At 50.3% G+C, this 17,690-nt stretch overlaps 1 protein-coding gene across 2 annotated transcripts in view; it reads left to right on the plus strand.

Annotated features, from left to right (window-relative positions):
* Tmem181 (transmembrane protein 181) overlaps nucleotides 1–15,676 on the plus strand; it is a 54,588-nt gene extending 38,912 nt beyond the window's left edge. For both annotated transcript variants that reach the window (XM_087912252.1, XM_087912255.1), the window contains exons 6-17: nucleotides 2,967–3,077; nucleotides 3,936–4,016; nucleotides 5,626–5,725; nucleotides 6,197–6,327; nucleotides 6,574–6,665; nucleotides 7,957–8,014; nucleotides 9,522–9,624; nucleotides 10,030–10,081; nucleotides 11,399–11,481; nucleotides 12,369–12,458; nucleotides 12,768–12,834; nucleotides 13,625–15,676. In XM_087912252.1, coding sequence (XP_087768378.1) covers nucleotides 2,967–3,077; nucleotides 3,936–4,016; nucleotides 5,626–5,725; nucleotides 6,197–6,327; nucleotides 6,574–6,665; nucleotides 7,957–8,014; nucleotides 9,522–9,624; nucleotides 10,030–10,081; nucleotides 11,399–11,481; nucleotides 12,369–12,458; nucleotides 12,768–12,834; nucleotides 13,625–13,703 — 1,047 coding nt within the window. In that variant the 3' untranslated portion in view covers nucleotides 13,704–15,676. The remainder of the gene's footprint in view (nucleotides 1–2,966; nucleotides 3,078–3,935; nucleotides 4,017–5,625; nucleotides 5,726–6,196; nucleotides 6,328–6,573; nucleotides 6,666–7,956; nucleotides 8,015–9,521; nucleotides 9,625–10,029; nucleotides 10,082–11,398; nucleotides 11,482–12,368; nucleotides 12,459–12,767; nucleotides 12,835–13,624) is intronic.
* The last annotated feature ends 2,014 nt before the right edge of the window (nucleotides 15,677–17,690 follow it).

Below are 17,690 nucleotides of genomic sequence, written 5' to 3' on the forward strand. Positions count from 1 at the left end.
TGCTCCTGGGATGTGCCCTCCACAGCTATCCTCAGGGTGGTCCTTCAGAGCGCTTCTGTGGGTCAGTCTGCACACTGGTCACTGTCTGGAAATATCTCCCCCTCTCCTTAGGCACTCTGCTCTCCCCTTACTGCTGCGAGGAAATTGTCCTAATTCAAGAAAACAAGGAATTTTTATGTTGCATGGATACTTACCACCCTCTTAGGTTTTTGAAATCTTTTTATTTTGTGTGGTTGTGTGAAGTATATGTATGTGCATGTTTATTTTGTGTGGCTATGTGAAGTGTATGTATGTGCATGTTCATTTTGTGTGGCTGTGTGAAGTGTATGTATGCACATGTTTGCACGTTTGTGCACATGGGTAGAGAGGTCAGAGATTGGTGTTGGGTGTCTTCCTCAATAATTCTGCACCTTATCTATTAAGTGAGGTCCTCTTGTCTGAGCCCAGAGCTCACTGTAGGCGGCCTTGCTCTGTCTCCTGTCTTCTCTAGAGTGCTGGGATTGAAGGAGGTGGAGACCTGACTTGGTGAGCACTTTCTCCACAGAGCCACCTCCCGAGTCCTCGTTGCTAATTTGATATAAAGTAAACAAAAAGCACTAGCACCCTGAGGTGGCGAGAAAACCCTGGTCATTTGCGGGGTGCTTCCTAATCAAACAGAGCATAGCTTGACCCTGGGATCTACAAATCACCAGGTAGGGCTTCGCTATGACGTCTGTGGCAGTGCATATGAACTGCGCTCTGTCTCCTAATAAAAACACCTCTGGTTGGAGAGATGGGTCGTGTGGAGATCGTTTGCTGCTTTTTCAGAGACCCAAGTTCATTTTCCAGCAGCCACATCAGGTAGCCCACAACCTCCTATAACCCAGGCTCAAGGGATCTGATGCCCTCTTCTGGTGTTTTTGGGCATGCGCGTGCGTTCTCTCTCTCTCTCTCTCTCTCTCTCTCTCTCTCTCTCTCTCTCTCTCTCCAACATTTACATTCCAAAGGATTCTTTTACTTGTTTTTTGTATGTTTGGTTGGTTTTTTGTTTTTGAAGTCAGTGTTTCTCTGTGTAGCTTTTGGGTCTGTCCTGGAACTCACTCTGTAGACCAGACTGATCTCAAACTCACAGAAATCCACCCGCTTTTGCCTCCTGAGTGCTGGGATTAAAGGCATACACCATCACCGCCCAGCAGATTCTTTTACCTGTAAAAAATGTCTCTGACAGCTGGGTGGTGATGGCACATGCCTTTAATCCCAGCACTCAGGAGGCAGAGAGGCAGGCGAATCTCTGAGTTTAAGACCAGCCTGATCTACAGAGTGAGTCCAGGACGGCCAGGGCTACATACAGATAAACCTTGTCTCAGAAAAAAGAAGAAGAAGGAAGGTCAGTCGGTCGGTTCCTCACAGAAAAGGTGTACGGGTGTGCTACTGACATGGAATTTGACTATTCCTGGTTCCACTGAGTCCTTAGTGACACCTGTGACGACAGTCACAGCAGAAAGGGGAGCATAGCTTTGCAGGGGGTAAGAACCACACAGGTGGAGAGGGCAGGCAACCAGCACTGAGAAGGAGGTAGCCACTCCGGTAGGAGTCATCACAACTCACTCTTGCTGTGACTTGGGAGCAGGGGTAAATCAAAGGGCTCCTGTCCTCTTCGAGGGGCTGCCCAGCTGGCTGGCTGTGGAGGGGTTTACTGCAGCTCCAGGTTGCATGTACGGCCTGTGCTTGCCTCCAGCCTCTGCCCCCACCCTGTCCCTAAGAATGGACAGTGATGGTGGCACCCCATCCTGTCACTGCCCTCTTGTCTTTTAAGGTTTCTAACCCCGACCCCAGACGTTGGTCACTTGGTATGTCTGACAGGTGTGGTTCTGACGGCACTGCTGGGAGCCACAGGGAAAGGAACAAGGCGTGGGTACACTGCCATTGCAGAGGGCCTGACCACCCAGATGCTGAAGGCCTTTGTGGCAGGGTCGGGGCAGAGCCATGGTGGAGAGTGCCTGCAGGCTCTGTAGGCTACACAGCCACACCCTGGCGGGAGGGTTGGCCATGCAGTGGGGGCCCAAGTCCTCATCCTGAAGGACTAGAGACTCTGTAGCCCGTGAAGCATCCACATCTACCAATCAACTCGCCACTGCTCGCGGCCTTTGCTTTTGTTGTGGGGGTGTGGGGGGCAGGGGACGGACATCTGTAGCACGAATAATAAAACCCCAGAGACAGTTATTGGGATTCAAGCTGAAGGTCAGAAAAGCAAAGCAACCAGCCACTGGATCTTACCTCTACCTCAGACCAAAACGGGCGATCCTGCCTCCAGGAATCCTCAGACTGAGACTGAGCCCCTGAGCTCCTTTCTCCTCCCATCTTACATTCTTCTCTAGTGCTGGGATTAAAGGTGTGTGCCACCACCACCCGGCCTCCATGGCTGACTAGTATGGCTGCTGGGATTAAAGACGTGCACCACCACCACCCAACCTCTATGGCTGACTAGTGTGGCTAAGTTTGCACTCTGATCTTAAGGCAAGCTTTATTTATTAAAACACAAATAAAATATCACTATAGAGATCCATGTAGGGAACGGCAGGCTGAAATCGAGGAGAGAAAAATACGTTTCTCATAGACTGCACATGGTCACAGCACTGCAGAGTGGGCCCAGGTCATGGCTAAGCATGCAGGTCCCCCATGCAGTAGCACATTTACAGATGAGCCAGGCTTGTGTACTTGCATAGTTAGCTTTTCTATGTGGGTGATATGTTGTCTTTGGTCACCCGCACTAGGATGATTCTGATCACAGTAAGTCACTAAATGCCCATTGGGCACCTGCTTTCTAGGAACTGTCCTTGGCTGGCATCTGCCTTTCCCCGAACTTCTGGCGAGTTCTCCTGAGAGGATGTGTTCTGCTCATCTGTTGTTGGAATGAGTCACTTTGGGTTTGTGGGTAGGAGGGTCCTTTCCACTTGCTTTGATGACGTGAACCTCCTTTCTTTCAGAAATGTGCAGAAATCATTGTGGCCCACCTTGGCTACCTGAATTACACGCAGTACACAGTGACTGTGGGATTTGAGCACCTGAACCAGCCCATCAGGGAGATGAACTTCACGGTGAGTTCACACGCTCCTGCGGCTGCCTTGTTAGGTGCCTGGGAACATCAGTGCCTCATATGGCTTATTTTGGAAAACCAGTTTTTTAAGTGTGTGGAACCAAGAATAGCTTAAACAAATGGCACAGAAATGGAGAAGTCGGGGCCCTGCAGCACAGGCCAAGCCAGCCAGGGCCTACTCGGCAGCACAGCCCACAGGACTGTTAGGATCGCACATTCATATTTATATATTTTCCTTAAGTATTTTAGGAAATACTTCTCACACATGCATACAACACAAGTCTGCTTTCTTTTCATGTAAAGACTGGCAAGGCTGACTTTTGATAGGAAATCTGAAATTCAAATGATTATAGAATAGTTTATCTGCCATATTCACTATATAAAACCATTTCAAAAAGTTCTTAGTATTTAAGAATTTTTTTTTGGGGGGGGGGTTGAGACAAGGTTTCTCTGTATAGCCCTGGCAGTCAAGGAACTCACTCTGGAGACCACGCTGGCCTCGAACTCAGAGATCCCCTGTCTTTGCCTTCTAAGTGCTACACCACCATCTTCTGGCTTTTTAAAATCTGTTCTTTAATAGAGAAATAAAATTTTTTTTAAAATTTTGTAACATTGTGAGAAAACAGAAGGAAAAAGCATTTTGAGCTCCTCAGGGATGGTTACTAATGTCAGGTGTGCCTCCCTGTGCCCTCACCATGGGGTGACTGTCTCTGATAATCAGTCAGGAGTTCTCCCTTTGGGTGCAGATCTGACTTTTGGTGTCTTGGGGAGCATGCTCACACAACCCACTCCACCTGAGTCCTGCCCTGCCCTGTCCCGCCCACCCCAACCCCACACATACATCTGTTTCCTGTTTCAGTGGAAGACGTACAACCCTGCGTTTTCCCAGCTGGAGATCTGGTTCCGCTTCGTGTTTGTGGTGCTCACCTTTATCGTCACTGTGAGTACCGTGTGCCTGGGGGCTCCCTCCCCCGCATCACTGGGGATGAGGCTAATCTGTGAAGTTCCTATTGGCAGAGAGCAAGCTCCAGGGAGCTTTACCCAGACGCTGAGCTAGGTCCTCTAGTGGTCCATCTGGGCATTACTAGCCAGTTTGTGTCCACTGAGGCACTGTGCTGCAAAAAGAATGGGTGGTGAATCATTCCATGGGTGTTTCTGTGTAGTGTAAGAAGTGTTGTCGGTCACTGGCGTCTAGTAAATACCCATCATCACAAGGTAAACATCACTCAACCGTTAAGGAAAGGAGTTGGCCTTGTTGGAGGGTCACTCAGCAGCTTCCAATTAGATTTTTATGTTTGGAAAATTATTCTGAATATTTGAGTTTTGGGACGGTTAAAGGAAAAGCTGGCAGAGAAGCGGTTCATGGGGACCTGAAATCTGTGCGCACAGCACACACACTGTGGGGGACCTGAAATCTGTGCCCACAGCACACACACTGTGGGGGTGTTCAAGCACAGAAAGGGCGTCTGAGAACAGGAGTGCAGACATTGCAGGCGGAGTGCACCGGGTCAAGTGGCTGATTGACATCTGACAGCCGTGTTCTGTTGTCAGCTGCTGTGCACCCTCGTGCTGACAGGGACTGTGGTCACATCTGCACTGTGTGGGGATGACCTCTCTGCGGACACAGAGAGCACCCCTGGCATATTATAGGCCACAGTGGAGAGCAGCACACGGGCATCTACTGTAGGGTGCATGGAGGCAGGGCCTGGACCCTTGAGTCAGGCTAGGGTGGCTGTGCCCTGCCTGGGCCATGGAGAGAGAACAGGACCACTGACCTCACACTTCGTCTCCCAGAAATCCTCCACCACCACCCCCATTCGTTTGTTTGTTTGGTTGGTTGGTTGTTATTTATTTATTTATTTATTTTTTGAGGGCTGTCTGGTATCTGGAGTCTCTTGGGGCCCAGAGATTGGTAATCACAGACCGAAGTTTGTTCTTAAATGGAGAAGAGTCCTAAACATTAGCAGATAGCCTGTACTGGGAAAAAAACAGCCCCAGGCCAGGAAATTCAAGCAGCCCAGAAAATTATTAGTTTATATGAGATGACAGGGAAAAATAACCCCTATGTAACATGTACAGCATTTGAGCTGTCTAAAGACATTTCTCGCAAGGGCCCTACACACAGGGGAGACGTGCTCAGCCTCTGACTGCGGCCTGGCTTTGCTCTTGGCTTTCCCCTGGGGATCCTGATGTCATCCTTAGTACATGGTGCCCTCTGTCAACTGTCCTGCTGGGTAGGTGACCTGCAGATGGGCTTGTGCCCTGGGAAGCCCTGCGAGCCTCCGTGTGGGAACAGGCCTGACCGAAGCAGCCCAAGCAGAAATGCAAGGGGTGGGCATGCTCTCTGTTTGCAGAAAGTTCACAGCCTCGTGGAAACAGCATGTGACATATCTCACCCTGTCTTGGCTGTCACCGACAGCTGGTGGGACCTCAGTAGCCACTCTAACCAATAACTCAGTGGATCCTGCCCGGTGTCACCCTGCTGGGGTGAGACTCGCCCTGCTGGGGAGCAGCGCCCAGCTGAAAGTCACCGGCCATTTGCTTTGCAGTGCCTGTTTGCACATTCCCTGCGCAAGTTCTCCATGAGAGACTGGGGCATCGAGCAGAAGTGGATGTCGGTCCTCCTGCCGCTGCTGCTGCTGTACAACGGTGGGTGCCACTTTCGTGTCAGAGCTTCCCCTCCAGATCCAGAGCTGGCCTGGTCCCAGAGACCCCAGGTGTGTCCGCAGGGACTCCTGCTCCCCAGGCACCATGTTACACAGCCATAGCAGATGCTTGGCTCCTGAGCAGACACAAATTGCCTGGGTAGTAGAGCTTGGACGACCTGCAGACTCAGCAGTCTTGGGACTTGGCTGAGGTGCCCATGCATGCGTGTGGCTCTCCTCCTCTGTCCCCATTCCAGAAAGCATTTGCTTCCTGAGCTGCGGTGCTGGGGCAGATGGCTCTCTCTCTGTTAGGATCATTGTTTCAATCTGCCCAGTGGCTTTCAGACCCTCAGAAAACAAAATCACCTTTGAGCTCAGAGTTCATTGTTGTACTTTCCCGGATCAGAGGCTGGGGGCTCTGTGCGGACTGCCAGCCAACCCTGTTCTTGCCCATGCTCTGTCTTCTGCCTTCCAGACCCATTCTTCCCGCTCTCCTTCCTGGTGAGCAGCTGGTTCCCAGGGATGCTGGACGACCTCTTCCAGTCTCTGTTCCTGTGTGCTTTGCTGCTCTTCTGGCTGTGCGTGTACCACGGGATACGGGTCCAGGTAAGCAGACGGACCATCTCCTCCTCCAGTCTCTGTTCCTGTGTGCTTTGCTGCTCTTCTGGCTGTGCGCGTACCACGGGGTACGGGTGCAGGTAAGCAGACGGACCATCTCCTCGTCCGATGCCGGTCATCCTTCAGGACGAGTGGTGTCCTGAGACCCTCCCTGGCCTGCGCTGCTGTGTAGATGGTTAGGGGCTAGTCACTGTTTGCTCTATTTCTTATTTTTTCCTACCCTTTTTTTTTTAGGGAGAAAGAAAATGCTTAACCTTCTATTTGCCTAAATTCTTCATTGTTGGACTGTTGTGGCTGGCTTCCGTTACACTGGGAATATGGCAGACGTGAGTAATGAATGCTACTGGGTGTGAAACAGTCACCCCTGGAAAGTGTTGACAGCAGTGGGCAGACTCGACCTGCCTGCCCTGTGATCTCATCCAGATGACAGCCTCTGCTCCGGTTCATGTGTAGTCAGACAACTGGATCCAACTGGGCTTGGCTTGTGTGGCCCACGTTGAAAGATCTCCTAGTGTAAGGCGGGAAGGGAGAAAGTCTGTGTCATCCTGGGCTTCTTTAGTTAGAAAGGCCTTAGTCTGCTGGGACAGCACCCAGGACTGCCCAGCAGAGACACTGGGGTTCCCTCTTGCATCTTCAGGTTTTCTGACCCTTGTTCAGCTTTGGACACGCACATGACCCTGGTTAGACTGTCCCCCTTTGGTGAAACGGCTTTGCTCCTGGAGCTGTGCATCACTGCCTAACTCCCCAGAGACACCGCTCGGCCCCTGACCCTGTGCGGTTTGATGGCGTTCATGCCTTGTGCATGATCAATGACCCCGACAAGACTTCATGCCATCCAAGTCACTTCCTTCTCTGCCAGCCTAGCCCCCAATGCTAATTCTGAAGTTATCCTGGAACTAGGTCTTATAGACCAGGCTGGCCTCGAACTCAGAGATCTGCCTGCCTCTGCCTCCCGAGTGCAGGGATTAAAGGTGTGCGCCACCACTGCCTGGTTATAGTACACTTTTTCCCTTTCCTTCTTTCTTTTTTCTTTCTTTCTTTCTTTCTTTCTTTCTTTCTTTCTTTCTTTCTTTCCTTCTTTTTTGCTTTCTCTTTTCTTTTTGCTTGCTCTGCCTTCATCTCTCCCATGTGCCCACGCATGCCATTGAAATAGGTCCTAGAGCTGGAGAGACTTCTCGGCAGTTAGTGTACTGCTCTCCCAGAGGAACTAAGTTTACTTGCCAGTGCCCACATCAGGTGGCTTACAACCATCTCTAACCCCAGCTCCGGGGATCCTTCACCTCTGGCCTCCCCAAGAACCTACGCTTCCGTGCACACATCCTTCCCAGGAACTCATACATATGCATAATTTAAAAAGTAAATTTGTATAAGAGATAGCTCTTGAACTATATAAGGGATATTTGTAAGAATCAATGCTCTTGATCAGGACAGTTAGCAGGCAGGCGCCACATACCCGGCTTAGCGCTAGGAACTTTTTCAGTGTAAAATAAAAGCTGCTGTTTGCAGATCCTCCAGTGTTGGGAGCAAGTGCTGTACATTTACAAGCAAAAACTCAGAAGAGTATGAAATTCAGGGTAAACTTTCTTATTAATCTGATTTTTAACATCATCCTTTTAGATTTAATGAATTACATGATCCCATGTACCAGTATCGTGTTGACACGGGAAACTTTCAGGTAAGCGCTGTTCATGCGGCCTCACTTTTGCTCCTGCTCGTGATGACGCTCTGGTCTGTAATCACACTGTTAGTGCAAGCTTCCAGTGGCTGTCTAAAGGCGAGTATAGGAAGCTCAGGAGTGGAAGATCTGGGGAAAGTGGCTGAGTCCTGTGAAAAGTAGGCTGAGGGAGATGGCTCATGTGGTAGGTACTTGCCACACAGGCATGAGGACCTCAGCCAGGGAGGGTGCTGGACTGGAGAAGCCCAGTCTAGGATCGGGGGAGACCAGAGGATTCTGGGATGAGGGACCTGGGGCAAGATACCTGGGAGGAGCTTAGTCAGAAAGGGAATCCATATTGTGTGTGGAGGGAAGGAGCTTGGAGCCAGCTATAGGTAGGGCGAGAGCTTGAAGGGGGTTTCTGGGTGGGGGATGGGACCAGGAAGGAGTCAGCTGGGGCTATTGGGAGTGACACTTCCAGATGTGGAGGCCCTGGTGGGATGGACCTGCTGTGCTGTTGTCACTGCGCTTGTCTGGCCTGGTTCGTCATTTCTGTGGCAAGCTGAGGCAGGAAGGAGGGCTGCAGAGTCAGGAGCTACACTGCAAGGGTATGCAGCCCAGGCCATTACAGGCTCAACCAGTGACTGAGCCCACTCTGTTTCTTCATCTGTAAAATGGGTCAGTAGTGCAATCTCCTCCATCATACAAGGAATGCAGAGATCTTGGCCAAATGTCACAGTCGAGGCTCTGTCCTGAACTGCTGGTGAGCCCTTCCCAGCCAGGCTCTCTGGACTGGAGCTGGGACGGTCCAAGAGCAGGGGGCAGCCCACATCCTTTACTGAAGGACACAACAGGGGTCAGAGACTGCTAGGGTGCTGGGGACAGCTGTCCTGCCCCTCCCCTCTATGAGGACAGGAACCCAGACCAAAGGTTCTTCCACAGCAGAAGCAGAATCCTGGCCCCTGACCTGCAGCCCCCAGCCTCGAGGCTGTGACCATAAGAGAGGGACTCTTCTTCAGGGAGGACAGGAGAGGGTGCAAGCTCCCACATAGAGGAGCTCCACAGTCAAGAAGGCTCCATGAGGAGAGCACACGTCACCCTCTCACGGGAGCCACTGACTTCCTGCCCTCAGATAAGGGTGTTCCTGTCCTTAAGCCATGGACGGGAATGAATGCTTCCAGACCTGAGCTCTCCTAGAATCTTCCTTTCAGCCCCTCCTTCTCAGGAGCACAAGGCCTGGAACAGTCAAGACTTACATGAGGACCAGCCGGGTCCAGCCCTGTCAGCATAACCTTTGCCCTCAGTAGCACAGGCAGCAGGCCCCACCCCAGGGTGGCTTCAGTGGCTGCCACCAGTTGCCTCAGGCTCTAGGCAAAGCACTGGTGCGTGGATTAGAGGGGCCTTGGCATGAGATGCCTGTGCTTGGGGAGCCCTTCCTGGTGCTGTGGCAGTGGGGGTCACCTCTAACCACACCGGGCCTCGACACTCCGACACCTGGTCTCACCCTCAGCTATCTCCTTTATTCCAGGGCATGAAGGTTTTCTTCATGGTGGTAGCCGCTCTGTACATTTTGTACCTCCTGTTCTTGGTAGTGCGGGCATGCTCTGAGCTTCGTCACATGCCTTATGTGGGTGAGTGCCACTCTGGGACACATGGGCAGCAGGTGCCACAGCCCTGCAAGCCTTTGGCTCTAGAAAGCCATGAGATGCCTCAGGAAGGATTGGCAATTTGGAAAGAAGCCTTTAAAGTAGTAGCCAGTGGTCCCTGGTGACAGGGTTGTGAGAACTGCCAGAGATCTATCAGGGCCATAAATAGTACTGTCCTTGACCAGAGCAAGGCACAAGATTTAGGGTCCTTTGTCTGAAACCACTGTGTTGGGCTCCACTGTGTGTGGTCTTCCCTAGCCACAGTCGAACACGCATAGAGCATGCAAGGAAGAGGGCCTGCCCAGGGGTGGCTTTGTTTACTGTCTTTGTGTCTTTCAGACTCTGAGGTGAGGTGGACTTTGTTAATGCGAATGTCTCCTTCTTTTTCAGACCTCAGGTTAAAGTTCTTGACTGCATTGACCTTTGTAGTGCTTGTTATTAGGTAAGGCTTATTGTGTGTAGGTGTGGGCATGCACGTCTGTGTGGGGGCGTGCACACGTGTGCATCAGGGTGTGATTGAGTGTGTATGCATGTGTGTGTCTGAGTGTGTACACATGTGTGTTTGGAGCCAGAGAGTCAACATGAGTGTTTTCCTCTTTCATTTTATATGAACTAATTCACTAATGCACTGTGTATGTTGGGGTGGTACACGTATGTAGAATGTATCAGAGGAAAAGATTCTCTGCTGCTTGCTCCTCCCATGTGCGGTCCATAGGAAAAACTCAGGTCATCAGGCCTGGCCTCAGGCATCTCTTCCTACTGGGCCATCTGGTCAGCCCAGTTCTCCATCTTATTGTTTTAGAGACAGGGACTTGACTGGACCCCGTGCTCTCTAACTGTTGAGCTGGCTGTCCAACAGTCTGCCCCGCGCTCCTCCAGCCCGCTTCCCAAGTGCTTACAGATGCCCTTCACCACCCAAGCTTTTACCTGGCACTGGGATCCGAACTCAGGTTCTCATGCTGGCATGGCAGGCATGGAGCCTTTCCCCAGCTGTAGGACATATTCCCATCCTGCCTGTTATCTCCTGTGTGAAGTTAATTCAGGGTTCTTGTGGCCACACATATCCACGAAGGCAGAGGGCTCCTGATTAAAGTTATGTAACAGCCAGGCTGTGGTGGCACACACCTTTAATACCAGCATGTGGAAGGCAGAAACAGGTGGATCTCTGAGTTCGAGAGAGTATGCCCTCTCAGTCTGCAGAGTACGCCCAGGACAGCCAGGGCTACCCAGAGTCACCCTGTCTCAAAAAACTAAAACCAAAAAAAGTTATTTAATGGCCTAGGTTATAAATGTTCCATCCTGAAGGTCCTGGCTGGTGAAGCCATTAGCCCCACTTTTCCCTCCTCGATCTAACCCTACCAAACACATGGAGTGACCCACCTCAGGGAAACACGTCCTTCGAAGTTCCCTGAGGTGTGTCTGGGCCTCAAGACCCTTTTGGTGCTAAAGAGAGAATCCCACGTGAGCTGTCAGCAGACACCAATGAGAAGCCGCTGTCGGGCTGTCGGGGCAGGCGGCCATCCACAAAGCCGTCCCCCAGGCAGCTCTGTCTTTGAATAAGTTGCAGGGACTGTCAAAGCCGTCCAGCGGGTGCCCACACTGCTTTTCTAGTTGCTTGAGCAGCACATAGCAGATGTGTTTTCCCGGGAGCCAGAGTGACCGTGAGGGTCGCATAGGTATGTGTGTAGAATTTCCTGTTAAGTCTTAACGGAGCGAGCACTTCTGTGTTTTTACACCGTGGTTCCCCCTTCTCTTTCAGCATCGTCATCCTCTACCTAAGGTTTGGAGCACAAGTGTTGCAAGACAACTTTGTAGCAGAGCTGTCGGCTCACTACCAGAACTATATCCTTGTCGTGGGGAGCCAGGCCTGTGGGCTGCCCGTGTTCATGGTTAACACCTTAGCTTTGGACATTTACAAGGGATAGGTCAGCCCCTTAGGGCCTGTGCTCAGCAGGCCTCAGGCATGCCTTGCCCCCTCTCTCGGCTCCCTGATGGCCCTGGGAAGGGTGAGTTTCGTCAGTCCTCCTTGTTGGACAGAAAGCTCACACACAGCAGGGCTGAGTCCGTGCCCAAGGTTAGTCACTGCATAGCCTGGACCCAAACTGCTGACCGCACCGGACCGTTCTCAGTAGCAGGCAGTCCTGAGCTGCTTGCTCCCTCTAGCAGAGAGAGAGAGCGTGCACTGAGGAACAGGCAGAGATGGTTGGAGTTCTGCGTGCCAACAGCTCCTTCTAAGCATCATTCAGGTGCAGTCGGATACCAGCGTCACTGTGATGACAGTTTGCTTGTGAGTCTGGGTAGAAGGCTCACTCAGCCCTGGAGCTTCGATTCCTGCTGTGCCCAGTCCACACCGTTTCTCTTGGCTCTGTCCGTGGTCAGGTGGATGGAAAGCATATGTGTCTTAGGATTTATGGTGGCTTTTTTTATTACTTGTGATTAAGCTCTACGCTGATTTCTTAGGTGCTTGGGAGTCTGTAGTGTGGAGGAGGTGGGGATCACCCTGAGCCTGGGTTGGTAGGACCTCATCCCCTTCCTGTGCTTTGGGAGTTATGTACCCCGAAGGGTTCTTGTGACATCTAGCCATGAGCCTGAGCTGAGGCACCCTGGCTTCTGGGCCGTGGACCCCCTAGGCTGGTCAGTAGTTCATCCCAGAAAGGGATTCTGGGGAATGGGGGAGGAGGCGGAGGCTTGTGTGTCCAAACCCACGCTTCTCCCTTGACCCGCACCACCAGCGGAATTCCTGTCTTTCTACGGCCTGCTGAACTTTTACCTGTACACGCTGGCCTTCGTGTACTCTCCATCGAAGAATGCGCTGTACGGTGAGCCACCCGGGTCGGGGTCGATGTCCAGAGAGCTGAAACAGAAATTTCCATTGGCTCAGGTTTTCCCCAGGTGCAGGGCTCTGGGACAGAGAGAAGGCAGGTGAATGGCAGCCCGAACAATGGTAGCCTGTGTTCAGCAGTCTCACAGCTGAACACAGGACACGGCAGTGCTGTGCCCGGGATGTCACAGTCTCACAGCACGTCTCTCTGAGATTGTTTAGGACTTGGGTCCTAGTTCCTTCGGACTCCTACCTGGGCTAATAACACAAAATGCTCTTATTCAAAATGCTTTTGTTGATTTTTCAGAGTCTCAGCTAAAAGACAACCCTGCCTTTTCCATGCTGAACGACTCTGATGATGATGTGATTTACGGGTAAGTCACAGTCACCATGTGCATTCCAGCCTGCTTCTGCTTACTGAAATGACAGCATTTGGAGACTGTCTCCATGCATTAGACTGTTGCCTGGGAGTGTCGGAGGGAGTTTTATGGCTTTGTTTTGTGTGCTTCGCATGGATTTAGTGGCATTCCACAAGGCCTGCCATGTGTGGTAACTACAGACTAAGTCTGTCTGAACTAATAGGTGTGGAGAGTCACGCTGGGGAGAGTGGACAAGTGTCAGGTGAATAGGCCCTAAGAGGGAGGCTGTGAGAGGAGTTCTTTCCGTACAGCAGTGTTACAACAGAGGCAGTCAAGGGCTAACAGACAGGGGCTGGAGAGGTGACTTAGTAAATACCTGCTATATAAGCCTGAGGACCCAGGTAAATGCCAGACTTTGAGCTGGATGGAGTGGCACACGCCTTTAATCCTAGCAATTAGGAGACAGGCAGGAGGATCTTTGAGTTCAAGTCCAGCCAAGGCTACATAGTGAGACCCTGTCTCATAAAACAAGACACAAACAAAAGTCAGACCCAGTGCTCAGTGGGTCTCCAGTCCCAGCACTGGGGATTGGGGATGCAAGGATCCCTGGGGCTCGGTGACCAGCCACTCCAGCTGAATCAGTGAGCTCAGTTCTGTAAGAGACCCTGCCTCAATAAATAAACAAACAGGCAGATAAAATGAGGTGGAGAATGATTAAGGGAGACACTCGATTGCCCTTCACACACGTGCACACACGGAAAAGCTCTGCCAGAGAGCAGCGTGTCAAAGGTCTCTTCTGTGGCAGGAGCGACTATGAAGAAATGCCTCTCCAGAACGGCCAGGCCATCCGGGCCAAGTACAAGGAGGAGTCGGACAGTGACTGAGCCCTGGCAGCAGACGGGACAGCGTGGGGGCCAGAGGTTTTCCCTAGTGACGTGTCCTGGTCCTTCTTCTGCCTGTGTGTGTCTGGACTCTTCCTGGAAGTAAAGGTTCCCTGTTCCTTATTTGTTTACATATTTTTAAAAAGAAAAACCAAATGGATTGAAATGTTTGGTTGGAGTCTGCTATTGGGTAGCTCCACTGTTTCCGAAGAGAATCCAAAGGCAGATCCTTTCACAGGATCCTGGATGAGATGAAGCCTGTCTGCAATGAGGAGAAATTACCCATTTTAATAAAAAGAATTATGTACTTTTTTCCTTTTAAAAAGCAATTTGCTAACTCTGAGTTGGTGGGAGGCCTGATGACCGAGGTCCCAGCATGGCAGTCTCTTCTCCAGGGCACCTTCCTGTAGTATCCTACCCTCAGTGGAAGCTGGGCCTGCACCCGCCTCAGGTGGGCAGTCCGCTTCCATCTCCACAGACACGAGTGGTCAGTGTGCTGACTCCCGAACATCTGGTGAGCCACGCACGATGTAGCTTTCAGGAATGGTGGGTAGCTAGGTGGCAGTCCACGACTGCCCCAGAGCAGTTGAGTTGGTGTGTGTGTGTGCGTGCACGTGTATGTGAGTAGAAGTGATAACCAGTTGAGTTGGGCTGTGTGTATGTGTGTGTGCACGTGTGTGTGCCAGACCGGAGGAAGCTAAAGTGTCTACAAGTCAGTAGTCCTGTGGGCAAGGTATTGTGCCATGGTGCTTTTGAAGGGTCTGTGTCCAAGTATCTGTGTACACAATAGGATTGGGTCTTCTCTTCCTGTGGTAAGGATGGAAAACAGGGTGCCCTTCCCAGTCCAAGAGTTTTTGCAACTCTGCTGCATGTGAAACCCCAAAGAGTTCTGGTTTGTTTTGTTTTTTTAATGAAAGCTATGTGAAATACCACTGTATCAGAAATTCTTTATTACCAAAAGTTCTCAGTTTAACATTTGGAACTAAAATGAAGACAAAGTTGAACATTCTGAATGGCTGTGGAGACACCTTCAGATGAAGGGACTTGGAATGTTGCTGTAGAAAAGGGATGTCACATTGGAAGTCCCGTGTGTGTCGCGGCCCTCCCTCACACTCCATGGAGCCTCCCACTAACACCTTGGTGACCGCCTGGTAACGGGGGCCGATCATCCTGCTGCAAACCCAGAGGCCCAGGAACAGCCGCCCATGTTCCCTTCATCTATGCACCGACTCAGATTTCTGCTCTGAGCTGCAGGTTACTGCCCAGGGATGCCTGGAGACTTCACTCTGCCTGCCTGTCTTCTTAAACTTCAGTGTACTTTAATATGGATTCCATGTGCATTGTTTAAAAAAGAACCTTGCAAATATGAACATTTGAATGAGAACTCTAGTTGCAAGGGTGACAAGTTTACATGATGTTGACACTTGCGGCGCTGTGACCCCTGAGTCTGCTCTGAGACCTGGGAAGGTTGCTACCTAACCGACCACTGCAGCTGCCGTCCTCTAGACCCTGACTTGTGCCGAGTCCATGATGTTCTAATATGTGATAGTTTACATGTTTTGATCATTATAAAAAATTCTCCATGATTTAGAACGCTGTTTATCAGTCAGTGTAAGGTATTTTAAGCATTTATGTAGAGACTTGCGAATTTTTAAAACTGTCCTGCAGTATAATTATAGACTGATCCTCGTGTCTGTGAAACTAAAATAAGGGAATAATTTTTTTGTTGGAAATAGGAATTACAAAGAAGCTCCTAAGGGGAAGTGGTCATGAAACTGTTTTCACACTTTCCTCCCTTGCGTCATGCACAATCATGGATTATATGCTGTGTAGACTCTGCTTACAGATCTAGAGACTTGGGTGGGCAGACTGAAGCTGTAGGTGTTAGGTTCAAACACTAACCAGAAACTTTTGATAGTAATGAGAAGTTTGTTTTGCTCTAAGGGAATTAAAGTTTTATAAATTTAAATTACGAATTCCAATGGCTGACAAGTTCTTTCAGGGTAATGGTTTGAATATTATTGTCTTTGGGTATTTTTGATATTGGTCCAATCTAAGGGAGCCTGGAAAATGAAGAGACGTCTCCTGGCTTCCCCCGAGGGAGCTTCATTATCTTTGTGGATAGTGAGTCTGCTTGATTTATTGTCAAACCACTGTAGCAGTGACACGGTGCCTTCAAACCCCATTTGACTGGCTAGAGGAGGGGATGTGTGAAATACATCTGAGGCTCGCAAGGTGGGTCTCCATGCAGTTACAGACTGCAGTGAGTTTACATGTGTGACGTCAACTGCAGAGTTTATAAAACAGGCTCAAGAGCTAAGCCACTGAGGGCACAGGTATGAGAAACAGGTTAGAAGGTGGTTACTAGCTATACAGAGAACACACCCATGAAAGGCAGAATTAGAAGGGCCTTCTCTGAGCGCTCCGTGAGGAACAGACCCAACACCTGATGTGTGTTTGTACATTTGAGGGTTTAGAAATCCGTTGCTTTCGTGGTTAGATTTCTTTTTTGGAGGGATGGGGGAAGGGGGAGAGAGACAACTTTTTTCAGGCCAAAGGGAAACTAATTTAGTCCGACACCTTGCTAAACAGTTTATCTTGGTGTTTTGGGTGCTTCTAGGTCTAATACCACCCCATGACACATCCCGGGACACAGAACAGTGTAATTACATTCTATGCACAGGGTTTTCTGCTACTGAAAAATGCATTTTTAAAAAATGTCTATAAATATTTGTTAAGTAAAGACACTAGGCTCTAAGTCCAGAAGGAACACAGGAACTGTGAATTAAGTTTGGGTGGCAGAGTCACCTGGGTAGTCAGTCAAGGAGTTAATAAATGCTTATTTATGGAAAATTCAATAAAAGTCGTGTTTTAGGAATGACTTCTGTATTAGACCTTTCGTGGCTATGACAGAGAGACCTGATGAACGATTCACAGGCCAGTTAGTCCAGCTCATGGGCCCGTGGTTAGCTCACTCCACCATGGGCCCATGATGGACACAGTGCCGAGTGTGGCAAAGTGGCTCACGTCCTGGTGCCCAAGCAGCAAAGAGGGTGACAGAATGGGACCAGAGGCCCTTGTCCCTAGAGACATGCTTGCTGTGATCTGCTTCTGTCAGCAGACTCCACCTCTAAAGTCTCCAGAACCTCCCCATTAGCACTGTCAGCACAGGAACCTGGAAGGGCCGTTTCACATCCAAACGGTGGCAGCTTCAAGCTGACAATATCTTGTGTATCGATGCTGATGTATTTCAGACTTTTCACCTTTTATGTATTACTTGCTTTTTACACGAGTGCTTTACAAAGAGGAGTCCCTCAGTCTGGGGCACTGGGAGACAGCTAAGGGTAAAGTGCTCGTGACTTTGGATCCACAGTTTCCATGCAGAAGCGGGCACAGTGGCATGTGTCTGTAACCCAGGCTGGGAAAGCAGAGCAGAGGCTGGTGGCTCCCGGGCCTTGGTGGCCAGCCAATCTAGTGAAATAGCCGTACATTCAGTGAGAAAATAAGCTGAAATTGGACAAGCATAGAAGACACACTTGTGAGTGTGCACTCCTACACAGACCACACATGCACACACCAAGCAAGCGGTAATGCCAATCATAGTGTCTAATGTGGCCCGCAAGAACCCCAAAGCGGTCAACAGACAGCCTGCTCTTTGGGGTCCCTCCTCACTATAATTTGCAATTTGGAATTAATAAGACAGACTGCAAGTCCTGTGTGATACCCAAGCAACTGAATTACTTGTGACCAGAGTAATTCACTAAACGCATGGCTGCTAGTGAAAACTCAACAACATGGGATTAAAAGGTGCAGTGTGCAGCGCTGAGCCACACATGCAGGAGTTGGGGCTCACTGGCTCGTCCACCTTCTACCCTTTCACTTCCAGAAAGCAGGAACTAGGCATGAAGGGTCACCACGTGGCTGGGCTCCTGCTTCCACAGGTAAAACCAGCACACTTCCGTTCTGGAGGACCAAGGCAGAGCTGCGATG

This window comes from Myodes glareolus, chromosome 1 (assembly GCF_982192425.1).
Source record: "Myodes glareolus chromosome 1, mMyoGla1.1, whole genome shotgun sequence".
Classification (NCBI taxonomy): Eukaryota; Metazoa; Chordata; class Mammalia; order Rodentia; family Cricetidae; genus Myodes; species Myodes glareolus.